The sequence below is a fragment of the Dermacentor silvarum genome, chromosome 8 (genome assembly GCF_013339745.2).
Source record: "Dermacentor silvarum isolate Dsil-2018 chromosome 8, BIME_Dsil_1.4, whole genome shotgun sequence".
Taxonomy (NCBI): domain Eukaryota; kingdom Metazoa; phylum Arthropoda; class Arachnida; order Ixodida; family Ixodidae; genus Dermacentor; species Dermacentor silvarum.
In genome coordinates, this window is record NC_051161.1 from 27,543,613 (window position 1) to 27,570,553 (window position 26,941).

The 26,941-nt window shown below is 47.5% G+C and overlaps 2 protein-coding genes across 3 annotated transcripts in view; both read left to right on the forward strand.

Annotated features, from left to right (window-relative positions):
- Nucleotides 1-337: 337 nt before the first annotated feature.
- On the forward strand, nucleotides 338-12,278 carry LOC119460888 (protein argonaute-2). The gene is made up of 4 exons (XM_037722003.2): nucleotides 338-452; nucleotides 3,231-4,087; nucleotides 5,721-5,873; nucleotides 8,855-12,278. Exons 2-4 carry the CDS (start codon nucleotides 3,232-3,234, stop codon nucleotides 11,230-11,232), a joined length of 3,387 nt encoding a protein of 1,128 aa, XP_037577931.1. The 5' UTR covers nucleotides 338-452; nucleotide 3,231; the 3' UTR covers nucleotides 11,233-12,278.
- Nucleotides 12,279-18,753: 6,475 nt separating this feature from the next.
- Nucleotides 18,754-26,941, forward strand: part of LOC119460889 (protein argonaute-2-like) — a 47,758-nt gene continuing 39,570 nt past the window's right edge. The window contains exons 1-3 of one of the 2 annotated variants that reach the window (XM_049672463.1): nucleotides 18,754-18,849; nucleotides 22,665-22,813; nucleotides 24,195-25,006. In XM_049672463.1, the coding sequence (XP_049528420.1) occupies nucleotides 22,672-22,813; nucleotides 24,195-25,006 (954 nt within the window). In that variant the 5' untranslated portion in view covers nucleotides 18,754-18,849; nucleotides 22,665-22,671. The remainder of the gene's footprint in view (nucleotides 18,850-22,664; nucleotides 22,814-24,194; nucleotides 25,007-26,941) is intronic. The other variant, XM_049672462.1, reaches the window with a different exon arrangement.

Genomic DNA, 26,941 nt, shown 5'->3' on the forward strand with positions numbered 1-26,941 from the left:
GCTGCAATTCGCGTGGACAAAAAACCAGCGGAGGTTCCGAGGCCTCCGTGAACAGTCACACACAGGTCTGAAAAACCAATTCTATGACAGGACACTTGGCGGTGTACTATTCTGTAACGATTCACTTCATTTTCTGTTATATTTTTTTACCCTTTTTTTCCCTTCGTCACCGGTTCGTATGAAGCCGCGGAACCGCTATCGCGTAGTATCGGCCATTAAGCGGGCCTGATAAGAAGAAATGAACAGGTCGAGAAAATTGATATTGCATCTGCTGCGTTGTCTACGCAGTAATCAAAGTTTCTTTTTGAGCATGCGCACTAACGAAGTATTTGATCACGTGGTTCGATCGACCGAGGTGTCCTGCTTAGCACCTGCCACCGTTTGAGCAGTGAGCTACCGCGACAGCGCGGTGACGGGAGCACAGATCGGTCCAGCATCTTCGAGCCTTTCAGGTAAGCCGAAATTTTTGTTCCTCGTACGAGCCACTTTCCGAGCGGTTCTTTCTTGTTTTTTTTTTTTTTTCCATACCCCTTCTATGTGCTTTAACGGCGGCCCTTGTTCGAACAGTGCAGGGTGTTATAGGTTTGCGTTCTATATTTGTAAAATCTCTCATGTTATGCGTTCTCCGACATGCTAATTAACAAACGCTGTTGTGCGAGCCCCTGTGCCCACATTCTACGCCAGCCTGTCAAAGTTTGTAAGCTGAATGGCAAGCGTCACGCTCGCAGGCTAGTGACTCAAGCCGTGCGAGTTGCTCTTCACGAAGCAGGTCATTCCAGTTAAGGCTAACGCGCTCTTAATACAGGCGTCTTACTTCAGCTCCACTACTTCAAATGGACGTGTCTGCGTACGGCGGCTTTGACCTCTGTTAGCAAAGCTTAAGGAGAACGTGCTAGCTTCAATACCGCTCTACTCGCAACTTTGCGGCCTTCCTTCTCTTTTCTCAAGATGTTTAACGAAAGATTCCTTAAACAGTGCACTAGCGTCGGGCTGTCTTTCAGCGATGAGTCATTCGCACCTCCAAACGCATTTAGTCATCTTACTGATTTAGAATTCAGCTTCACTAGCCCCTATACATAGGGCACATCTTGCAGTTCGCCGGTCAGTACTGGGCCAATGTCCATTTCGTATACCACCAGCAGCCTGTAAAGTCTCTAGCGAAATCCTTCCGAAGGGGCCTTTCTCTGCCCCGCTGCTGTTCCGCAAAGCGTAAACATTAAGGCATTTCGCCACTGAGGGGCCTGGTGTTTCGAAACTGCGCTGTCTTTCACTACAGTGATTCCTGATCGCAGGTGTCGTGGGCGGTGGCAAATTCGGATTTTCGATGTCGTAAAACTGCGTCACTATTGTAGGACCGCTTTCCACCCCGGGGGGGTCCAGCGACTCTGATCATCTGCGTTGCTGAGCACGTGTTTCTGATCGCGACTGCCGCTTGGCGACGATGACGGAATATAAAAAAAAAGAGAGACGTTCGTGCTTCACTTTGTCTAAACAATGCAAACCGCGGCCAATTAATGCGCAGCCCTCTACTATAAGGCGTCTAGCTCCTGTATTGCTTTGGCATTGGAAACAGGTACTGGAAAGAATAAACCAGTCTAGTTGCGTGATTAAATTGCACTTCTGCAATAGCAAAACGCCCACTCTTGACGTGAGAGGACTGATAAAACACACGGCTGGCGACGCAGGCCTGAGGTTCCCGCACCAGCGTGCTTTGACGTCGCGAGGTTTTACAGCGTCCACCGTGGTTTATAAGAATCTTTTTTTTTTATCGACATTAGAACGCATTGCACTTTAAAGGAACCAGACGCTCGGCTTATCAAGTTCAGATGACTTTTCCTGTGGAAAAACGGCCCTGAAGCGAGAAAATACCTTGACATATCTTGCACATAATGCGGGCTGGTTTTGACTTTGTAAAAATGTGAAATACATGACGCCTCGCAGACGTACACGCGTACTTTTTCGGCACGAAATTCGGGGAATGGCAAATCGGCTTTCATTTCCTCCACTATCTAAACGCTTTCCGCTAAGTGAAGTTAGGGTTCTGAAAGACAGTTTAACAATACTAAACTGACTTCGTTTCTTTGAACGAAACAGCGATAAAGATGGGACGCTGCCATTGGCCCACACTGAGCGCCGACTTCGTGTACGTCCCTTTAATACACAGCCGATCAATCGGTGAATGCTCGTTCGCCAGCGCGAACGCGTTTTCTGACACGCAGTATAAATGTCCCGTAAGCGACGCAGCAAGCCACCAGGAGAACTGTAATTAAAACTTTAATATTTGGCCTTGAGCAAGTGTGTTACGCGGAGCTCGGCGAATAAATGGTTCGCCCCTGTTTTCTTTGGGGCTCATAAGACGAAAAGCGACAACCTAGAACTTGCGATAAGTTAACTATAGCGGTGACTATTGCGTAACTTTCTCATAACGCAGAAACGCTTTAATCCAGGAGAAATCAAATTTGGCATGTACGTTTTCTATTCGACGTTCGAGCCATATTACCTAAAGGAAATCGCTGTAAATTTTACTGTTCAAAAAAAAATAGGAGGTGCGCAAATATTCGAAACTTTCGTACCCTAAATCGGATGGTGTCATATTCAATGCGGTGCTCGAATCGAGCAGTCATTATTTGTAAATTCTAACGTCTTTCGAATAGGTATTTTGTATGCTTCAGATCGGCAACTGTGCCATAATCAAGCATACAGGGTGTTTCACTTAACTTGGGCCAAACTTTAAACATACGCAAATGCTACGTAGCTGGACAGAACCAAGGTAATGTTTGCCGTCGCTTGGGGATACTCGGAATACTTGCATTCCGCCTAATTATATAATTAGTCTTAATGAACTTGTCGATTGTTATTAGATGGAAGGTGTCCATTAGAACTGTCGAGCAACATGAGACTCCCGATACAGTTTTCTGTTGCTCAATTCGTGCTACATAACTGTCTTTCCGAGCGTTAAAAAGAAAGTGGGATTGCTCCGAAATTTGCGACATAAAGGCAGGTAAAGCGTATAGGAATTTAAATAACGCCACGATTACCTATGAAGCTACTCGTATACCACACAAATCCGCGTTCTAATTGCGAGGGTGTAGCTGAACGACCACGGCGTCAAAGTTCCCCCTATTAATTCATAGTAGGAAGCTTTGCGGTCTTCGTATCGTAATGTTCACATGCAGCGCCTAAGCGATCGCAAAGACTACAGGCGCACTGTGCATTTCTGGCGCATGCAGCATGGCGGCGCCCAATCGTGGAAGGCCTTCGCGACCGCACCAGAACGGTGCCGCACGGAATCGCGACTACCCGCAACAGGACCCAGGCGTGGACGACCCTGCGGCACAAGCCGCCTGGAACCGTTACCCTAACGCCGCGGTGCAGCATTATGACTCGCCACAACAGCAACACCAAGGGCCAAACGTCCCTTATGAGGCCGTTAACCCGCAAGCAGAAAACTCGCGGCAACAACCTTTCTATGATCCGCAGCAGCAGCCACCTTTCTATGATCCGCAGCAGCAGCCACCTTTCTATGATCCGCAGCAGCAGCCACCTTTCTATGATCCGCAGCAGCAGCCACCTTTCTATGATCAGCAGCAGCAGCCACCTTTCTATGATCAGCAGCAGCAGCCACCTTTCTATATGCAACCAGGCCAGTATCCCTACAATGGACAGCCGAATGCTAACGGGGCATCTTATGCATATTCTCAGAACTCCGCTAATGGCACCAGTAGTTACGCCGCTCCCTGGAATCCTTCCATTCCTCAGCAGCAATCGCCTTCCAACCAAATGTCCGGTTCCCAGATCTCTGGCGCGAACGAACAGTCGCTTCAAGGACGATTTTCTGAGCTAGGGCTCGGCGACCCACAAGGATCTCCACAACAGACTCGAGGAAGACGGCCTGACCGTCGGGGGCGCAGCCAGCAATCGCGTCCTCCAGGACGCGGACATAACCAAGCGCCGATCACGCCCCCACGCGGACATATTGTACAGCATCAGCCTACGTCAGCTGGCCAGCGACGGCTGGTTGGCCCGAACTTGCACCAAAGGAACGCTCCACCCAGAAGTTCCTCCATGCCGTCTTCCTCGACTCGAGGTAAGATTACCATGATTTACGTAGCCGCCTTATATAACCGAATGCTGCGTAAATGTTACAGCTTCAATTATGCATAGTTTTCCAGCTAAGTCACGGGCTTCAAAGTTCTAAAGTTTGTAATTGTACAAATTAAGTTAACCTTTCTAAAGGAACACTTTCGGGATCCAACACATTTGTTAAAGGGTGCCTACCAATTAGCAAAAGAACGCTTTGGCAGCTGCTATTTCTACAGTGTAATTACATAAAACAAAAGCAGCTAACATAAGTAATACAAAGAGGAACAGTAGCGGGTAACTTTACACTATAAACTTCGTAACATTTTCTTTTATGTTGTCAGCACAATCTCCAGAGGAAAAAAAAAAGTGAGGTTGTACGGGAGCATGCAGCAGTGTTATGTAATCTCAATTAGTGACTGATTTAATTTTTGTAGAAATGTATGCAATGTTTCTAGTAGTTTGTAGACTGTAATGTTGTTCGGCCGATAGTGCCATGTGCTTTCGACAGTTTGACGTGAGGGGGTGCAGCAAAACTGTTAAGGCGAGTTTCTCCGTGAACTGTCTGATGCATAAGACTACATTCTATGTTGCCAAATCGTGAAGACTGAGGATGTTTAGAGCTTTACTTATATCTTCTACTGTATGTATCGTGGGGTGTTGTAATACGAGATCGTTTTTGGAAGTGCGACTGTGGGTGAGAAATTAGTTTTGTATGTGCAACCCCAGGTCGGGCAATGCAGTAGTTAATGCCGTAGTGGAGAAATGCGTAGTAAAGGTTCAGAAGTATGTCAGGCTAAATTTCGATAATACGCACGAACATGAAGGCGATATTCTAAATGGCTATCAATTACTCCCAGATTTGTCCCAGTGGATTGTTTTACACGATGGCAATTGTAAATGACATCTGAAGTAAATAGCAGAATATGGCAGAATAGAGCCCACAGTGGACAAGAAATGAAGATGCAAGAAATGTGGCGAAAATAAGTTTTCTGTGGACATAATTTGTGCGTGAAGGGGTTGAAAGCTGGCAGTTGGTTTGCGCTCAGCACAGCGTGCAGCGCCGACGAAAGAACGTAAATGTGTTGGTCCTTCTCTAGGTTTGTTGTGCCCTCCCTATCTAAATATATTTGCTCTCACTGGTTTTCACTACCGCCTGGCCGAGAAACTAGTCGATAGCGTTATGCTATTTGCATGATATCTTGTATACTGTACCACTCAGTTGATACCAGCGCATCTGTTCGTCTCACTTGTACCATCGCCCGCGCTGTTTGCTACGTTTTTAACCCTGTAAAGCTCAACGTATCACTTGTGCTACACAACGCCTAATACCTCAAATTGTTTAAGCCCGGAAAAGTTAAACCATTGCCCATAAAAAAAAAAGTTTGGTATGCGGCAGCGAAGTTTCAGTCGAGGACAGTTCGAACGCCAATTAATAATCGACTTTAATACTACTAGTCTTGAAATTGCGCTTTTTTAAGCGCAAGTGTACCTCTATGGTCAGAATAAAAATGAACGAGTTCAAATTTTTTTGCGTATGGGACTGTTTGAGCATACCAGTGCGAGCTGCGTCACTAGACATAAAGCGTATCTTATTTATTTTTTTCGTGAACACGGCTATCGCTTAAAATCTACTGCAGGGTCTCCTTCTCACTCATCACCGGGGCACGCCGCTAGCAGCTCATCCGCAAATTCAAGCGGGCCGTCTACTGGGCGAGGCTGGCGTTCTGGATCGCAGCGTCGGAACAGCCAAAGCAACGCCGCCACAAGGTCTCCTGGAGGCGCCAATCACGGTAGGATATGACACCAGCCGGCAACTTGAATGGGCTTGTCTGGGATTTTCCCTGCCGTGTGGGTCAACACAAACGAGCATCGGGGATATGCGTAAATGGCGCGCGCGAGCCGACTCGCTCATCCTGAATTTTTAGGGTGTAAATTTAAGGAAAGTTGGGGAATCTTTCCCTCCCTTCCCTTCACTCGGTGCAGGGTAGCCAACCGCGCTCACTCCTGGCTAACCTCCATTCATTTCATTAATCTTTTTTTTTTTTTTAGTGGCCCGAGCATCGAGTGATTCTTGTTGCTTGCGCAGCACTTCCGGTGCACCTCCTGAGACGACCGGGGACGAAATTCAAGATAAATCGGGGAAAAAAATAGAAAAACAATATTACAGTACAAATTTCATGGATTTCATTATAGATACGATATCGGAGCATAAGTTCAGTTACAAACTGAGTTACTGGAGTGTCTGGACTAATTAGAATTGCAATAAACGCCGCCGTGCGAGTGCCACTAAGAGACACCCAAGTTGAAGATTAGGGTCGCCTACCGTTTTCTCTCTAAGCGACGAAGCGTCTGGGCCAGTATCTATATAGCACTGACTAGAGCTCCGTTCGTAATCTATACTATCCTCAAAATTTGCACCACCGTTCATTGCTGCTCCAGTTGCTGTTTCCGCAGTGTACACAGACTTAACTGCAGTCTGCATTTACCCAAACCGGCTGTGCTGACAAAACAAGGGCCCAAGGGTATACGTTGATCACTGCCTGACTTTATTGTGCATTTACTATCTGCCCCCTAAAGTCAAAACATCAAAGGTTAATTATTGAAAACGTAGCAATGTACTGGCGATTATCGCGCACACATTCGTCACGGACATCTATGTCCAACCACAGAAATCGCAACCTATCTTTGTTGATACGCCGAGTTCGATGCCTCAAACCGGTGATTTAAGCGCGGAAAGCGTAAGGCAATAGGTGACCCGTAAAACGAGCAATCGCAGGGAATTGTGGGGCGCGCCGTCTGCTAGCAGCTTCCGGTTCGATGGACGGTGCGGCGGCATCGGCGGCATGCCCGGCTCACGTGTTTTTCTACGCGGTTTCAACTGTCAATCGTGCGAAGCTTTCCGTCCGCTTTGTCGACCAGCAATGCCATACCATTGACGCAGTTGATTGCTAGGCTTCAATTCACTCTGGGCGCGATGATGACGAGCCAAGAAAGGCAACAATACGCTGCTATTCATAAGCGAACTCTGGTTCTCGTTTCAGCAGCCTTTTCTTGTTTTTGCCAGGTTTAGCTCTGTGACATTTGCTGCTGCTTGGGTCGCTCACTGCTCTGCCTTCGGGTCAGCCAGAAAGATGAAAAAGCTATCTTTATCCGATAATTTATCAAGCGTACAGAAGCATTACTTAGAAAATCGGGTGCTGAGGCGATGCCTATAGTAGCCTGGTAAATACAGCCCTGTGATCGTCGCTGCAACCGATATCGTCAGTAATGGCGCAGTTAGCATAATTAGAAAATGAAGTGCTGAAAGTGTTTGAAATCTGCGCACTGTCAACGGCATTTCTTGGTCGAAATTTGAGGTTCATTTCAAGTGGTACGTAGTTACAAGTATTCGCATTTTTGTCATCAAGATGGGGAAAGGGCCGTATCGCCGACATATTACGGCTGCGCATTACCTCTGGCGGTGTTCAAGGAACTAAGGTGGGCTAGTTGTTTACGACTATTATGTATGTATCTCGCTGTGTCCCGTTTAAGTTTGCGCCGTAAAACCACGTTTCATAATACCTCTATATGTGCATGCGAGTACTGAAATAGTTATTGTTGTTTGAGTCAATATTAGAGCAAGAAATATCTTGGGGAATCATTCCGTGTCGGCCCTTACACAGCTCATCGCCGCCTGATAAGTGGCACTGTACGTTCATTTTCCTTCTTGTTCACTGATGGTTCAGTTTTGGAAGTGGCAGCCATGCTGATGCTTGTACACAGCTGACTAAGCAAGGGATGCAGCAGGGCAGTAGTTAAATGAGTTTACCTTTAACGCTTGAATTTGAGCAGCCAACGGCTGAACAGCCGACCATGGTTTTGCTAGGCGCCTGTAACCGGGCAAGTTTCGAATGTGTCAAAGCCGGACTGCAAGCGCATCAATACGCTTCAACGGCGAAGCGGTGGCGTCGGCTGCGCATCCTCGAACCGGAAACGGCGAGCAGACGGCGCATCCCAGAATCCCTCGCTCTTTTACGGGTCACCTATACCCATATTAGTGATTTTTGACATGCCAGCTGGCGCGAAGTTTCAGTTGTATGTGGCTCATCAAACCAGCTACTAATGATTTAATATAATTATTTACTGAAGGTCATAGTTTATTGGAACCAATGTATTTTCCACGGTGAAAAATAGACCACGCTGTTTTAACTTGTTTATCTGGAATGGTGTTTGGGCTTCGTGGGGTCAACATAGCATCTTATACATACATCTCCAATAGTGCCCTGGCCTGCTTTATATAAATAGCCGCGCAGTGATGTCGGTTGAAAAGGGGCGTCATTGCTCGCGTTGCCTATTGCGGTGACTACGCACATGGAGCATCTGTAGCGCACGCCAGCTTCGGCTACGTGTGACGACAAAGTATCGCTGATACTGCCGGGTGCGAGGCTTGCAACTTGACATGATAAACTGTGGTCTGTGTATTCTCGGGACTTCGCTAGTCCATTGGTTCCCAATGCAAACAATTTTATGCGACTCCACCTCTCTACTCGCGCTGTACGCCGCGCATTAGGTGACATGTGCGTATCAACTCCGCTTTCAAGTGCACTGTGCAATGAAATATCGTTGCACGAAATAATTGCTTGGCGCAGAAGAAGCATCGAACATCCTTCCTTCAATCGCTCCATCATATCTGGCGTAGTGTTGCTCTCGGGAGGGGCCAGAGCGGCCCTTTCTTACATACAGTAAAGTATCTCGCTAAGTCGTTTTCTTTGTCTTTTTTTTTTTTTTTCAGTACGTTCACCGGGCCAATCTCTGATGCCGAGTCGGGATGCCAGTCTACCCTCCGGCAGTGGCACTCCCCTCTCCAAGGAGACCGAAGTCACGACACTCGAAGTTTATGCGAATCATTTCAAACTGAACCTTCCGAAACTCGACGTGCACCACTACGACGTTCAAATATGGAGCAGTGCAGAGGGCGAGGAACCGCCAGAAGATCCTCGGCGCATTCCCGCGTGCGACAAGCATCGCATATTCATCAGGTTCGCCCACCTGTTCTTAAACATCCGGGCACCCGTATTCGACGGCCAGAAGTCGTTCTACTCAACTAGGCCTGTAGAGGACAAAAAGGAGGGCGTCAGGGTGAAGAGCGATTTCTGTTCGACAACCGACTTCTACGTCAAAATCAAGAGAGTTGCCCGCCTTAACAACGAGCGATGTGGCCCTGGTCGCGGCACGGTGCTGGTGCAAGCGTTGGACATTGCGTTACGCTGCGCTCTCTCGCGTAACCGCGAGTGCCTTGGCAGGCTCCTCCTGAGCCCCGTAGACGAAGGCAGAACATCCAGAGATCTCGCTAGGGAAGGTCAAGCTCTCTACCGCGGCGTACTTACCAGCGTTCGCTCGGGCGAGGCGGGGACGTTCGTAAACGCCGACACGCTACATACTGTTTTCTATAAACCCGACTCCCTTCTAAATCTCGTCCAGTGTCTGTTGGGCCGTCCTGTTCAACGTCAAGCAAAACTTCAAGAGCGGGACATCCAATTCCTCAACGCAGAACTAAAGGACTTGAAAGTGTACGTCAAGCATTTGCCTTACCGTCGCACTGGCAAAGTCGAGGAAATCGTGATGGAAAGCGCGGACGAAAAAATGATCCCATCGTTGAATCAGACCATTGCGGCATACTTCAACGACAAATACCGTATTCGTCTGTTGTACCCTAAGCTACCCTGCGTAAAAATGCAAAAAAAGGACTGTTACTATCCTCTTGAGATGTGCTTCGTACCTTTCGGACAGCAAGGTGTACAGAAACTTGCACCCGTGATTCCCAAAACGAGGTTTGAGCGCGCCGAAGCAGTTGTAACCGAAATTGAAGGGAAGCTCCTAGAACTGGATGGATTTGTCACCGACATATCTACATCCCCTGTGCAGATCACAGCGAAACTTTTACCTACCGTCTCGTCATGGAATCCTCCGCAGTACTCGAAAAAAATCCGCTGGATCATGCTGAACACGTGCAATAGTGACGGTGCACGTATCAGAAAGCTCGAACAGCTCGAAAACGGTCTCATCGGGCAGGGAAAAGCAATGGGCATTGAGCTGTCTAAAACAAACACCCTTCAACGCACGGGTAGGCAACGTGTCGAGGACATGCTTCAAGAAGTAAAAGACCGGGACGTCGATTTTGTTGTTATCGTTCTGGAAAACGCAAGCTCTGAGCTCTACTACCCCATCAAGTACTACGCCGAAACTAAACTCGGCCTGATCACACAGTGTGTCGCTATTTATAAGCAGAATAAAGAGCAAAATTTTGGCAGTGGCTTTTGTAAAAACGTAATGCGCAAGATAAAAGCGAAGCTTGGCTTCGTCGACAAAGCCATGCCATCGAAGATCAACCACTTCGACTTCGAGAACGTCATGGTCATGGGCGCCGATGTCGGTCACCATGGCCCGAATGACGCGAAGCCATCCGTGGCCGCCATCGTCGGCAGCATTGACACGTGCGCCTCCCGCTATGTCGCTACGATTAGTCTTCAGAATGAGCCACGCGTGGAAGTCATTGATGACATGGGGAGCATGGTCAGACGACTTCTGGATGTCTACTGGCAGAACAATAAGGCTGCACCGAAAGCCATACTTTTCTATCGGGACGGCGTGAGCGAGGGACAGTACAGCCAAGTTTACGATAGGGAGCTTCCCTGCTTGCATGCTGAGTGTAAAAAAGCCTTCCCCGAATACCCCATACCGAAGATTACATTTGTGACCGTTCAGAAACGGCACAGAACCCGCTTCATGCGCAAAACTCCAGAAGGATCTAACGTGCCTCCAGGTACGGTCGTGGACACCGTCATCACGCACCCTTCCCAACAAGAGTTCTTTATGTGCTCTCACACTCCCATGAGAGGCACAGCTCGGCCCGCCCACTACCACGTGATTCGAGACGACAATGAATTCGACCCCGAGACTCTGCAAAAGATCACCTTCAGCCTGTGCCACATGTACGCACGTTGTGAGACACCCGTGTCGATCCCGACGCCCGTCTACTACGCCCACCTCACAGCAGCTCGCGCGAGCTGCTACTTGAAAGCTCACGAAAGGCTCACTGGAATGAACACATTCAATGCCGACGTCGTCAAGCTCACGCACAACCTGAAGGACCGAATGTTCTTCATCTAAGGCAAGGCCCAATTGTTGTGCCGAACGAGTGCGCCCCTTCTGACACTGCCGGTCATGTCTACAGTGTTCACGCGATTTACCGTGACATCAGACCGGCAAAGACTATTAATAGGTGTCGCGTGTTTACCACAGCTGACTTCAGGTGCACGACGTTTGTGCCTCGTTGACGTCACGTGACCACCGACATTGCTTGTATGTCTGATGAGCCGCGCCGCACTTCCACTATCAACGTTTTTACATTGATCGTCAAGTTTGTCCCCCACTCGCATGTTTCGCTACTTGAGGCGTACATTCATTTTATCCGTGTGCATCTTAACCGTCATTTTACACTATAATATTCAACACGTGTTTGTTTGTCTCCTAGGCACCCATGACTATATACTGCCAGAGCACTAGTCTAAGTGCGCCGCATGTGTTTGGTCTTCGAGTTTATACTGTGACAAGTGCCGGGAATTAAAGACTGGTCTCTGACTTGTGGGTCTTGCCTACTTCATTCCCACGGGCCTCCAGCGCTCTATCAGAGCCAGGTCAATCCTACCCTACAAGTGTTTTGCTTTGTTCACAAGTCTAATCTCTCGCTACCTGTGCAGAAACAGCGTCATCTGTCAATCTTGATTAAACTGTGGCGAAGCGCGATACATTGATATAAGGACGTATACACCTAGCAATGAGCCGTTAGAAAGACCTCGCTTGCCTTTTATACAGACGTCTACAGTTTCCAGCTGTGCGCCGGAAAGTGAGGAAACCTGTGCTCTTCCCTTGCTGCTCGGTTTTAAGCAAACGTGTTTATCACCAGCACGTGCATAGCATTCACCGCCCAGAATATTTAATTCTACGGATGTTGCAGTACTCTGCTACGAAGCGACGCGCTATGGACAAGTGTGGACGTCTGTATGACCTAGCTTTTGTCGAGGACACGATGTTGGGCTCCCTGTTAATTCCTTCGTTACAGTCTACCTGCGTTCAATAATGCACCAACGTGGCACAGGTACTGGCGGTGCTTGCAGTTGTATGCAATGTAATCGAGTCGGTTTTTAACGCAGATGTTTTAGTTCGTAATAAACAAGTCGAACTGTGTCCCGTCTTCAACTTCTTACCAGGAGCCATCTCGTTCATCCGCGTCCAGTGCAACATGACACAGCGCAACCTATGGGCGACCAGCTCTGAAACCTCGCGTGCCAACAGCAGCGCCGCAACACCGACTAGCGACCGGGAAAAACAGTTCTTAGTACCTCATTCTGTAATTTCGCGTCAGCGAAGTCTCCGCTCATCTGGAAGCACATGTGTCCAGCTTCTCGCATAACAGGGTCCCGGCGTGCTGGACCATGCCGTGACCATGCGCTCACCGTGCATGGTCATGGCAGCCAGTGGACGTATTCTTGGGCGTTTTCTCGACGATACTATCACTTTCGCTTGTCGTGGTACATAGCGCGTTGTATGATTCGAACAGTTTTGCTCAACCGTCAGTCTGCGCCCACTGAAAGTTGATATCCCCGAAAATGACCGCCCCAGCTCAGAGCTTGGTTGGATGCATCGGGCGCAAGCAAACATTGACACAGACGCGCGCGTCTGTTATCGTTCAAAATCACTCGCTGTTTTCGTGTTCCCTATACAGAGCGAACCGTCAGACTACTTCGGTGTTGCAGTAAACCTGTAGCCGGAGCACCTCCTGGAAATCATTGGTTCCCCCATAAGAGGATTTACACAATCCACAGGTCAAGCGTGGATTGTGTAGGCACCATAAATTCGAATGCCACCATTTTGAATGCTGTCCGCACAGGCACGCGCATAGCATAAATATATACGATATTACTACTTGTACGCACAGAAAAATGTTTTATCTGGTGGCACAGTAGACAACGCGCTTATACCCTGTCGTTTTTAGAGCATGCAGAATTTTCTTATTCAATCGCCTGTGACAGATAGCATAATTCTAGTCATCAAGCAGGATTGCTCAAATAGGCGGACATTACTTGCACGAGCAATTGAAATAAATGACTAAATTTCACTAAAAGTGTTAATTAGTTACCTTACGGCACATACTGCAATTTACGAAATGCAGCCGGTGACTTCTCGATGCGTACACACTTGGAACTGATTTTCAGGATGACACCAGTTTCGAGATATTCCTACCGAATATGTGCAACGAAATACATGGGCGTTCCAGTTACTTGTGCTTCAATGTATAAAACGGCGGTTTGCTCAGAAAAAAAAGTGGAAGAATAGCGCATTTTTACTGAAAGTTTCATAGCGCATATCTCCAAACCCATGCGATCCTTAAAATGCATTCCAAGTGGATATGCCTTGCATACTAAGTAAATAAGTGACCCTGCTACGTGCTATGACTTCTTTCTTCAAGTATTCAAGTAACTGTGACGCTGGATTTCTCGTAGAACAGAAAAAAAGACACATTAGAAATTCAGAAAGCCATGGATGGATGCATCCTTGCTGAAGAGAAAAAATTGGGATAAAGAATTTCCATCATTTATAAAAACTAAGAACGTAGAGCACCTAGCAGAGTACAAAAAGAATGAGACAAATTAGCATCCGATATTAGACGCGCACATAACTTGTTTTGTTAAAATAAGCTTACTAGTACTTCTAATGGTTCTAGGGAAGTATGTAATTGCGTTAATGAACAAAAGCACAAGAACGAAAAAGCAGTTATTTCAGAAATCGTAATTGAGGGCGTACCATGCATGCTCAGGCACTTCCTTCATTGATCAGTACAGTTAGCGGTACGTCTTACGTTAATCATAATATAAATTCATATTTTTTGTCGCCTACCGCAGCATCAGGGATATTTGGCCTATTGCAAAAAAAACTCGAAAATGGTAGTGTTTGCGGTGAATGAATGAAACCACGTTTATTCCACATTAGAATGCGCCAAGGGCGCTGCGGTCACCAACCTTATTTGTCTACCTCTTTCACACACATGTAGGGGTGTGCCAATGTTTGGAACTTTCAAATAACGAATCGAATATTGTCCTATTCGATTCGGTCTTCCAATCAAAAAGTCACTATTCGTACATTCGAGTATTTTTCGAAAACCTTTAGAATATTTCAAAAACGTCAACAACATAATGTTGGAGCAAAAGTACGGTAAATTTTCACCTCCGTGGGCATAGTACAGACATAAAACATGAGAACTTGCGTAGCGGAGCAGGAAACGTCACTTAGGTAGCCATACTGTACAGTGACCATTCGTACACTTTAAAAGCATGTGCTTGCGAAGAGACTACTTGTTTGCGCCTAATGCTCCATTTGTGTTTTTAATAAACGACGCTTCATAGCGTACAGTGTAATGACAGAAACTTGCTTACTTTAATAATACTATGGTGTGAACAACGTTTTACAATTACTGTGATAACGGCTGTTCATTATTCGGAAACTGTTCGACATTCGATTCGATTCTATTATGGCACTATTCGATTCGTATTCCATGCAGTCTCAAAAGCTACTATTCGCATACCCCTACACATACGCAATCCAATTCTAAGCTCTGGAACCTTCCTTGACCAACTTAAGATCGCAAGTGTATCAGTCATTTCCAAGGGAGGTCATCAAAACGACCTTAATAACTACAGACCAAACTCTCTTCTATTGCTATTTTTCAAATATGCTGACGACACCAGCGTATTTTTCCCCGGGCTAGATTTTGACGTTTTTCAGTCGCAGATTAGTCATTGGTTAGAAAGCAAATAGGTTAGACTTAAAAGCTAAGAAAACAAAGTATATTTTATTTCGACTCCGTAAATAAGACAGTTTAGAGCGAGAGGCGCTATTAGTTTGGAGGGACAACCTATTGACCACGTTACTTCGCACAACTTGCTAACATCGCGGGGATCCGGCATGGCCTATATATGCCGACGACATTACCATCTGGTCGTCCACGGGGTCCATCGGGGCAATGGAGAGCCGCTTGAAGGAAGCGGCAGACGTGGTGAGCGACTATGCTAAGTCTTGCGGCCTCAGCTGCGCCCCCCAAAAGTCAGAGCTACTCCTGGTCTCACCGCGAAAGCATGCATCCGACTCGCCCACTATCAACATACAACTGGAGGGACACACCATCGTTCCGTCTCAGAGCGTAAAGATATTGGGAATGGCTTTCCAGACGGATCGCACCAACACAATATTAATTAACAAGCTTAAGAATACAACAGCCCAAGTTACCCACGTGATCCGGCGAATAACAACCAAGACAAGAGGCATGGGGGAGGCGGACACGCTTCGGCTTGTCCAAGCCTTCGTCGTGTCTCGAATAACTTACGCTATTCCATACGCACTACTGAACGCAACGGAATTCACAAAAATCAACACAATGATCAGAAAGGCATATAAGCAGGCGATGGGCCTGCCGATCAGTACGTCCACAGAACTCCTACTACGACTAGGCGTGCACAACACGGCCGAGGTGCTGATCGAGGCACATTTATCCAGCCAGCGAACAAGGTTGGCGGTTACGGAAGCGGGGAGGTCCATCCTCTTACGCCTGGGGCTATCTGCTCCTCTCAGCAATCCGCCGCCTCAGACTGTTAGCTTACCCCATGCCATCCGGAGCAACGTCACCGTACCTCCTCTACCTCGCAACATGCACCCAGTACACCACGCACAGCGAAGGGAGGCCCGGGCTCGGGCCATACACAAGCGATACGGGACTTTGCCCTCTACAGCCTACACGGATGCGGGGTCTTACCCCAGACGCGCAGCCACCGTAATCGTCAACAAAGAACATCGGAGCAGCATTTCGCTCACCGATACAATCCCCTCCAAGCCGAGGAAGCGGCCATAGCCCTCACGCTCTCCCAAACACAGGTTGAAGTCATAGTGACCGACTCCCAACAGGCGTGCCGCAACTTCGCTAGCGGCAGAATTCATGCCACTAAGCTCAAGATAATAAATCAAAAGCCGCCAACCAGATCAGTCATAATCATCTGGGCGCCAGCTCATCACGGCATTCCTGGCAACGAGGTCGCCAACCACGTGGCTCGAGATTTGACCCACCGAGCCGACGCCGAGGAATCTGAACCCGAGCGCATGCACCCTCTAGTCTCACACCAAGACATCACACAACACTACAAGCTAACCCGCAGAACATATGCACCCCCACACAAGTCACTACCTAGAGAGCAGGAGCGATTCCTCCGAGCTCTACAGGTTAACACATTCCCCCACCCAACCAGAAACCACCTCATAGCCCCTACACAATTCTCTCCGAAATGCCGCTTCTGCGCAGAGCCCGGGTCCCTCAGGCACATAGTAGGGGGCTGCAGAGAGGCACCACTCAATCCTCCGAACCCTTACCACACCAACGAGCTTTGGGAGAGAGCCTTGGCCAGCTCCGACCTCGAAGATCAGCAACGGCTGATTGTGAGGGCCCAGGACGCGGCCCGAGCTCAAGGCATTCTGGAATGAGGACGCCTCTCCAAAGCTGCATTTACACATTAAAGATGTTTATTCTCTCTTGGGAGTTTTCTTTCACGAATAGCTTGACTGGTCTGTCCACATCAACTGCCTACGAAAGAACATCTCCCGAGCTGTTGGCATAATTTGCACCTTACGTAGCTTATTACCGGCGTGGATAGAAGAGCAAAGTTGCTACACATAAATACGTTCGCGGCTTCATTTGTGCTTTCTGGTATTGGGGCCCCGACAAATATAACCAGCATATAGCGCATCTCATATAGCATGACATGGCATGTAGCATACATACCTAAATATATATGGAATCTAACGGCGATGCCAACCGAGATGATGACGACAAAACAAAATTCGCTTGGAGTGTCCACATAATTGCTATCGCAATAAAACTACTAGCCCCTCCACTACGTTGGGGCTAGCCCAGATTGTGTCTGAGGTCCGCCCGCTGATTGCAGTCTTTGCATTTGTCTGAGTAGAGCTCTGGATAACAGTGATTATAAACGATCGGGTTTGGGAAGGTGTTTGTTGGTAGTAGGCCGCATGCTGTCGCCTGTTGTTTATTTAATGAGGAGTGTGGTGGAGGGTGATGCTGCCTCCCTAATCTGCAGTGTTTGGTGATTTCATTATAATTGACCATGCGGTCTCTCTCTGCACTCGGGCCCCGCGTTGTTCCTGCTCGGCTCGCTAACTCTCGAGCTAGGATGTGTGTGGTTTCGTTGCCCGGGAAGGAGTAGCAGGCGGGCGTCCATATGAAATGAAGGTTACTCATGATCCTTAGCGCCTCTTTCGAGACCCTTTCCTTGGCGAAGTTACGAAGCGCACCTTTAGAATCACTGATATATGACGCTGGTGGTTGTGGAGGCACGCGCCAGCGCTATGGCCGCTTCTTCCCCGATTTCTGATTTTCCTGTTTTAATGGTGACGCTGGCAAACGAGTGGCCCGCTTGATTTGAGGCGACCACTGCCATGTGTCGACCATCTGCATAATCCGCCGCGTCTACTTAGACGACGTTCGCATCGTTTTGAAACTTCTGACGCAGTGCTTTCGCTCTTGCATTCCTCCGCTTTCAGTGATGTTCGAGGTGCATGTTTCTGGGTAATGGGGGTATGATGATGCACTCTCTGATTTCTTTTGGGATGTCGTATTTATCCCCGCTTTGTCCAGCGTGCGTGATACCGAGCTTGTGCAGGATGTGTCTTCCCGTGTTGCTTTGCGCCAGTCTTTCAGAAAAGACAATTCTGCTACGAGAAAACTAAAACACACCCCTTTTCCAGCATTTATACCATATAACAGCGGCGCGCCTGAGTATGGTACTTGAAAAAACACCATCCAGATGGCGCTCGCCTCCTCGGCAGGTTGAAGGCGCTAGGGGCTTTACGGCAGGTTAGAGTTACTGTATATGGCTCCCACAGGTAGCCCCCTGCTGGAGTCATATACAGTAACTCTACGGCCGATCACACTGGGACCGCCTACCTAATGCGTTTTGGACACGCGTGCGCCTATATAGGGGCCACAGCAAACAATTATTAAAATAATAAAAAGGTCCTAGGGCGTTCACATTTTTATATAAGACGGCTTATATTGCCCCTGAAAAAATGTCTACCCAGCAATGCATTTGTGTTTAAAAGTGAAGCCGACTTTAAGGGGATCGGTGTAGGCTTGGTCTTTGTAAGCTGGCTTTCCCAAGTTGTGTGTTGCAGAGAATGCTACTCATAAAGAAAAATGCGATGCGAACGGGACCCGATAACGCTATCACGTTCCACTCTTAAAGGCAAAGCTTAAGCGTCCTCCAGTTTTTAAATCACTTGCGCAGACGCGAACGCGAACAGCCTCACACAGGCCTCAAAGGCTGATTTCAATAAAACTATACTCACAGCCGCTTTCTGTAACAGTTCGCTTCTATTTCCCTTCGTAATCGGCTTGTGGGAAGCCGCGGACCCCTTACTGCGTGATATCAGCCACTAAGCAGGTCGGATAAGAAAGAATGAACTCATCAGAAAAAATAGATCTTGTCATGTGACACTACCCAAATAGTAAACAAGATTTATTTTTGATCATGCGCATTAGTCAAGCGTTTGATCACGTGGTTCGAGGACCGAGGTGTCCTGCTAAGCAAGTGCCGCTGTTTGAGCAGTGAAAGCGCCAGCGCTTCGACGAGCGCGCAGGTTGACTCCGGGCCCACGGTCCCCTTTCCGGTAAGTCGAAAATTTTTTCGTTCACCGCATACTAGCCTTGTACGAGACATTTTTTTTTCTCGAGTTCTTTGTCACGCCCCTTCGATTTGCGTCACTGGTGGTCCTAATTCGAGCAGTGTAGCGGGTTAAGCTTTTTTTTTTTAGGCGAGAATCACGGAAAAGAAACTTTATGCAAAAGCAAGAAAGCCGAACTCAGCGCTGACTATGAATTGATGAGGGCGTGATGAGTCGTTAGTTAGCGCTGTGTTCATCTTCCTTCCTTTCCTATCAATCTTCCCGACTTTTTTTTCGCGGTGCTCGCCTCAAGAATAGAATACCCATTCGCCCACCAAACAATCTCTCTGACAATTAAGTTTTTTTTTATAATTTTGTAAAATCAGGCTTCACGTTATGCAACCTCTCACATGCTAACCAACAAACGTAGTTTCGCGAACCCCTTCGTCTACATTCTCTGCCCTTTCATGCAGTCAAAGTTTATAAGCTGCAAAGCAAGAAGCGTGCTTGGGCGCACTAGTGACGTTAGCCATGCGACAGCGAGCGCCCCTTCATCTCTGCCAACAGCGATCCATTCCAGTAACGACTTTACGCGCTGAAAATCGGCATATTACATCACCACACCGTGGCTTCAAATTAAAACTCCAAGCGCGTCGCTTCGACGGCTTCACCGTTTTTGCTGCACAGCTTGCTAGCTTCTCACTGCTCAATAGCATTACTGAACATGGCGGCGTTCCCTTCTTTATCGGAAGTGTTTGCTATCAGGTGCGCACCCTTACATTTTTCAATCCAGAACGCGCGAGCGGCCTTGTAACGGTGGCATCTGCGCAAGTCGGTTTCCAGTTCGAATGTATGCTGCGCTGTTGACTTCAGGAGTGCGCCTCACTTCTACAAAGCCGCTGACACGCCATGCGGTCGGCGCTCGCGCGTTCTTGTTAAAAAAAAATTACAAGGGAGTACGACAAAAGTGTTGGAACGGGAAGATAATGATGTAAAGTTATTTTATGGCAGCATGCCGTTCGCATCTGCGGGCACGCGAAATTCTGTCAATAGCGGCTTTACGACTTAGCTTCACCAACTAAACTTGGAGCAAATGCGCAAGCTCGAAATTAGGGCGGGTCAGTGTTCAATGCTTATCCAATTTGAAAGTACTATCACCGTGCAGCTTGGAAATTGTGTTCCGAAAATTGCCTCAAGGGCAATATGTCATTGCATGTCATTACATGTCGAAGATTTCACATAGACTTTTTGTTTGTTTGTTTGTTTTTTTGTTTTTGTTTTTTTCCTTCAACACAACTTCAAGTTCCTGTACCCCCCCCCCCCCCCTCCCGGCTGTCGGGCCGCGTTTTTTTTTTTTTTTTTTTCTGGGAAATGTGGCAACCCTAGTGATATTGTTCACAACCATTAATAAGAACTCGGAAGCAGTGTTTTTTAACTTGTTTCGTCAGTAACAAGCGTATGTAATGTGGTCCTATAGAAAGGGTTGCGGGCCAGAGACGGCATTTTCTTAACTTTTGACTGGTTTCCCGGATAACGGCTCTGGCTTTTGGCTCAAGGTCACTTGAACGTCGACGACAACGGGAGCTAAAAGCATTTTATGCTTCAAGTTTCTGGCTGAACACACTGCCCGAATCTGTGCCAATGGCGCTCCAGCGCGGCTCCCTCAGAGGCTATGACTCGAAGGCTATGCTTTTGCTGGCTGCATGCGTCGTAACTACGGTTTAGAAATATGGTTCTAGCTACCGTAGCTTAGACAGAGTACTGTTTTGGTCGAGTTCGTGCATGCTTAATCAGACGTACAGTGTTTTATACTTTGCGCGCAGTACGTCGGATTAGATACACCCAAAAGGGCTAAGAAAACAAGTGTGGTCGTCAGTCAAAACATAGCCTTCAAGATTTTCACTTTAAGTTCATCGGGCGTCACCATAGTTTCAAACAATAATCATTGTATGAAAATATTGGCGTCAGTCTATGGGACGTGGATTTGGATACCACCGATTGCTCTCGGCGTATGCAGTCGGCAAAGGCATCACCGTCGATATTAACTTTTCTTACCCAGAGTGCATCGCTACCTTTGGAACATACAGGAACCTTAGCGCACGCAACATACTAGCTCCCTGTTCAGTTCTTTTTGCAGGTGCGCAAATGCAGCTCGTGGCTTGTTAGCAACCACCTTTCAGTTGCTCGGGCATGCATTTGGACACCACGTATTTTTGGCATGCTAAAATCATCGCTTGCCACCATGGAAACGGAATATGTGCTGTCTATGCTGAATACGTCGCAAAAGCAGTCCGTTCCGATCTATGAATTTCGGCAACAGTCATACAAAGGGTGGGTGGAAATGAAAAGCCACTTTTATGACGAATTTGGCAAATCGCACCTGGACGCCCCAATTCGCCGTTCCAACCCATCCCCAGGGCGCCCCGGTGCGCATCGGTGCGAATTGCCGAATTCGCCATTAGTGACATCATGGTATTTCTCACACTACAGCCTAACCACCCAGTTTCAAGGAATATTTAGGATATACATACAGCCAGTTGGTCATGTAGCAGATTCTGTGTGTGGTCTGGTTAGTTCTGACAGTTCACAGTAGGTGAGCAGCGTTGACGGCGGCGTTCTTGTGTTGTTTTGCCGAGAACGGGCGATTTTATTTGTCCGTGCGTTAAGTTTTGTCCGTTGATTCAGTGCAGCATTAAAGCTATATGTGGTTAATGCTAAAATTACTCGTAACTATACGCCAATGATGCAATACCTCTTCTGTATACTGCAGAAAATGCGAACGCCCTGTCCACATTTACATTGTCACAATCGGAATTTGCGTATTTCGGCCTGTATAACGCGTCCTCCACAAAGTAGCATCGCAGCTGTCTTAGAACTCCGAAACCATACTATTGCTCAACTGGTGTCCAAATAGTGCTGGCACTAACTAGTGCAAGCAGCATTGAAAGGCAACTACTGCAATCACTGTGCCATTGCTTTGTTTTTACCGGTGCGCATCGGCGTCTTTGTGTTAGGACACCTACCATCTAATACCGTTTTCACACGGCCACTTTCGATCGCGTTCGAAGACACTCGCCTCGCGTTAAAACGTGGAATCAGCATTGCAGTGTCTCGCTGCGTCAAGTTTTTACTGTTACGTAGTTGTCGCGCGATGTCATCGCATTTTGCCGGGACTGCAATGAAAACGTAGGGGCACGTTTTGGGAATTGTGCTCTACCTTCCGTGTTCGTCACCCACATTTTCGTTATTGGTGGCGCCCGTAATCTTTACGACCCACTCATTGTCGCGAAGTGTTTGCTTGATTTTCGTGTGTGCATAAATTTGAGACATTGGCTGTATTTTGAAGAGCAGTGTCTTTTTGCGCAGCTCCTGTTTATTTCGCAGTGTGCTGTGTATAATTGTCGCAGGGCGCACATTTGATCGCAATTGGGTACAAATTTTTCGTCCGCGATTGATTCCTTTTGGCAAGCTGCGGTAGGTAACGCATAGCGGTCGAGAATTTCTATCCGGATCGAGGTCAATCGCTATCCAAAGTGAGTCTTGTGACAGCGGCATTACTACAGCGGCCATCAGGGAGCGATAGGTTATGCGCAGCCAAAGTTTGAGGACTCAAACTGCCGGGCGTACAACAAAAAAGAGAAAGAAATGATAAAAGACGTACAAGAGTATATACAAAAGAGCGCAAGCAATGGATGGGGCTGTGGATACTGATACGCTTGGGTACGCTATTTCTTACACTCCCTATTAATGCCAAATTTCGGCTGGCGCTTTTCGGGTTTGTTTCAAGCGTCGCACTTACTGTTGTAATGCCCTTTGTCAAGGTGAGCAATGCAGGCAGAAGGATTTCGAGGCCGAGGAAGAGGCCGCGGTAGAGGCAGAGGTGGTGGAAACCGGGGCAGAGGCCAATCACAGAGCAACAGGCCACAGCCACAGGAAACAGCAGATCTGTCACACACACCACCCCTTGCAAGTGAGTACCATTGAAAGAGTCGTGCTTCAGCAGGAACTTGTTGACTGATACCACAATGGTGTATATGAAATCCCCCTCCCATGAGGTCATTGCCACATCGGCCAAACTGGCTGGTGTGTCAGCTGCATTGCGGAGCATGCCAATTTAAAAAAAAAAAAAGGGAAGTGCAGGCAGCCACCGAGCATTGCATTGCTCCCGATGTGGTTGTGAGATCTTGTTTAATTGGTGCCAAATGCTAAAGCACTAGTGGCACCTTTCTGCACATGAGATATGCTACTTTCAGCATGAACGGGAAAGAGGATACATTCACGAGTGCATCATCGGTATCGCTCTTCAAGAAAGTTGTTTCCTGAGTGTGGATGACGAATCATTTCGCAACTTGTAATTTTGGTCTTTGATATTATGCCTTGTTCCTTTACTTGTTCAAGTTGTTGTCGGGGCCTTTCCCCTTTCGGAAATTTCGCACACCTTCATGCATTGCTGTGCGCACAATAAGAATTGGTTGATAGTCGGCTATTCATTCATTCCCTTCTGTCCGTCCTGTCCCTTGTGGTTATTTTTACCTTCAACATGCACCAAATGACCATAGTTCACATTCATTTGCTTCTGCAAGGTTGTTAAAATAGTACTGGTATCGGCATCACTGATAAGCAGTACTTGCAAGCAACTCTCCTAAACGATTTACTGTTATACCTGTTCCTGCAAACCAGTTTCGGTTTTTGTACCCCGGACGAGCATGCGTCATGTCGTGACGTAACATCTCGCTCTGTTTGTGCGTGAAACGCAGTAGATTCAATGAAATCAGATTTAAAATCTAATATTGGCGCTACAGTCATGGTCCTCAGGATGACCGAACAGTGGACAACCATTCATGCGAAAATGCACATGAATTCCCTATCATTGAATTACATGAAGCCAGCCATTGTTGCACATTTGGAGGAAGTGCATAACGACATTGTCTGCAACATTTAGTCCTTGTATTACACTGTATCTGTGTCTGTGGCAGAACCCTACATACTAACACCTCCACGCAGCACAGTTAAGCACTGTTGGATAGCACTGTAGAAGCACAAAATATGAAAGGGAACATGAAAGATGGAGTCAGATAGCGTTAAACCCAACTTGGGTCAATACGCCGACCACTGTCAAAAACTAAGTGTGAAGAGGGGCGTTAAAGGTTAACGGCTTTAACACTCAGTTTCTAAAACCTTTCAGACAATTGGGTGGAAGTTTTCCGTTTCATTATGACATGATTTAGTTTTTTTGTCTCTTTGTCGAAGTTTTACCTCAAATTGGCACATGTGTTGCTTCGTTCTTACAATGGCCAATTCAGACTAATCAATATCTCCTGACAGTTTGTAACCATAAGTTCTCTTTTCAGAGTATCCAACGCCTGAAACGCCGCCGCCTACTCCACCTGACATGGCCAGATCCAATGGAAACCGACCACCAGAAAGCTGTAGTGATGGAAGCACTGCTACATACGCTCTGGAACAAGCTGGCTTGCGTATTCAGCCGCTTGCTGTCAACACGCAATTCCCCCGTCGTCCTGATTGCGGCAAGGTTGGACGTCGCATTGATATAGTAGCAAATCATTTTGAAGTAGTGCTACCCACAGGGAACATGTACCACTACGACGTAGACATAGGCGTTCGCAAACAAGGGGGGAGTGTGCAGTCTGTGATATCAAAGGATTGCAAGCGTCGTGTCTTTATGCTTCTTGTGAAGCAACATGCCAAGCATTTAAAAGGCAACTTGCCTGCATTTGATGGCCAGAAAAACATGTATACTAGAAGTGCCCTTGGCTTTGAAAGGCAAACATTCACTGTCATTATGGAAGAAGGTCGCTCAAAACCAGACGAGTTTGTGGTGAAGATACAGTTTGCAGCACAGCTAGATCTCGGTCTTATGCAACAGCTTTACAATGGTCAATCGAAGACACCAGAAGTACCAAAAGCTGTAGTGCAGGCTTTGGAAATTATCCTCCGGTATGGTCCATCTACCCATCTTGCAGTTGTGGACAGGTCTCTCTTCAGGCAACCTGTAGCCAATGCGTCTCTTGGTGGTGGCCTTGAGCTGTGGCATGGCTTCCAGACTAGCCTGCGACCTGGACAATGGAAACCTTTTGTGAATGTTAACACAATGGTAACTGCATTTTTTGAGCCAGGGCCCCTAGTGGTTCTTATGGGCAAGGTATTAGGTGACCGGAGAGGTGACTTGGACATGAATCAAGTTGCCAAACTGCAGGATGTCCAGATCCTCCAGCTGAACAAGAAGCTGAAAAGGTTGAAAGTTCATGTCACCCATTTGCCTTATCGCCGCAAGTATGTCATTGAAAAGTTGACTGCTGCTCCAGCGAGCCGGCTCACTTTCGGTGATCCTCCCATGACAGTTGCTCAGTACTTTGCTCAGAAGTATAGGCCACTGCGGTATCCAAACCTTCCATGTATTGAAGTTGGTTCCAAGAAAAACTACATTCCCGTGGAGGTTTGCGAGGTCATTCCCGGCCAACATTGCAAACGCAAGCTGGACGAGAACCAAACCAGCATGGTCGTTCGAAACACGGCTGTGCCTCCCTCTAAGAGGTTTCGAAACATTGAAGAGGATGTCAAAGGCTGCATTGCTGCAAACAAGCCTTACTTGGATCACTTTGGCATCCGCATGAGTGCGAAGCCAGTGGCGCTTTCAGCCAGAGTGCTGCCCGCACCTGACGTAGTGTACAAAAATGAACAGCTGGCTCATCCTGCCAATGGCGCATGGGAGCTCCAGAACAAGCAGTTCATCCAAGCTGCCAGTATGACTGTCTGGACTATAGTGACCACTTGCAACCCTCGTTTCTGTCCTGAACATGCGATTGACACTTTTGTGTCCATGATGAGGCAACATGGCACCGATCTAGGTATGACTGTAAAACCACCAGCTAAGATCACATATTGCAAGCCCAGTGCCGATCCTAAATGGGTGCTCTGCGAACAGAAAAAACAATTTCCAGACCTTCAGATTGTTTTCGTTATCCTCGCTGGCAGTGGCAGAAACTCTCCATTTTACAGTCCGCTGAAAAATGTTGCAGAAACTGAACTTGGCATTGTGACACAGTGTGTTACAGACCAAAGTATCACAAAAAGATGCAATCGTGCAACAGTTCTCAACATCCTTCAAAAGGTTAACGCAAAGTTGGGTGGCATCAACAACACGATTCCACAAGAAGTAAAGACCATAGTTTTCGACCACCCAGCCATTATAATGGGAGCTGATGTTACTCACCCGGCACCGTCAGAAATGAACAAGCCTTCCATTGCAGCTGTTGTTGCAAGTGTGGACCGTTATGCATTCCGCTACATTGCCACTTTTCGCATCCAGAAGCAGAACGCGGTAGCAAAAGCACGCATTGAAATTATTGAAGACATGAAAAACATTGCAAAGGACCTTCTTTTGAGCTTCTACCAAATCAACAAATTCAAACCGGAGAAGATCATCTTCTATCGAGATGGAGTGAGTGAGGGGCAGTTCAGCCATGTCCTGCAGTATGAAATTGCTGCCTTGCGAGAAGCGTGCACAGCGCTGGAGTCCGGCTATGAGCCAGGCATCACTTTTCTCAGTGTGCAGAAAAGACACCAGACTCGCTTCATGCCAAGGAACAGGAGTGATGGCAGCGGAAAGCATGGCAATGTGCCTCCAGGCACTGTCGTTGACACGGTTGTCACCCACCCTGTCGACTTTGACTTCTTTCTTTGCTCGCACTTTGGTATCCAAGGCACCAGCCGCCCTGCCCACTACTATGTGCTCTGGGATGACAATGATTTCAAAGCGGACACTCTTCAGAAGCTCACGTATGGTCTCTGTCACACGTATGCCCGTTGCTCTCGATCAGTGTCCATTCCCACGCCAGTCTACTACGCCCACCATGCCACAAAGCGGGCCAAGTGCTATGTAGACGCTCGCACTGACTCTTCCGATTCTGGGAGCAGCTCTAGTGGTTCCATGCTACCAACTTCCATCCTCGATGATGCTGTTAAGATAGCAAAGCTGATGGAGAGGAAAATGTTTTTTATCTGAGGCTGGGTATGTCATACTGTGGCCCACTGCTCTCGTATGAGACTACTTTGGTGCAGCGGCATCGCCAGCGAT

What these genes read in the sequence shown, in the direction of transcription:
- LOC119460888 (XM_037722003.2), top strand. Translation starts at nt 3,232, where the DNA reads ATGGCGGCGCCCAATCGTGGAAGGCCTTCGCGACCGCACCAGAACGGT. An exon ending in GCCGTCTTCCTCGACTCGAG is followed by an intron (nt 4,088 to 5,720) that starts GTAAGATTACCA and finishes AATCTACTGCAG; the next exon opens with GGTCTCCTTCTCACTCATCA. An exon ending in TCCTGGAGGCGCCAATCACG is followed by an intron (nt 5,874 to 8,854) that starts GTAGGATATGAC and finishes TTTTTTTTTCAG; the next exon opens with TACGTTCACCGGGCCAATCT.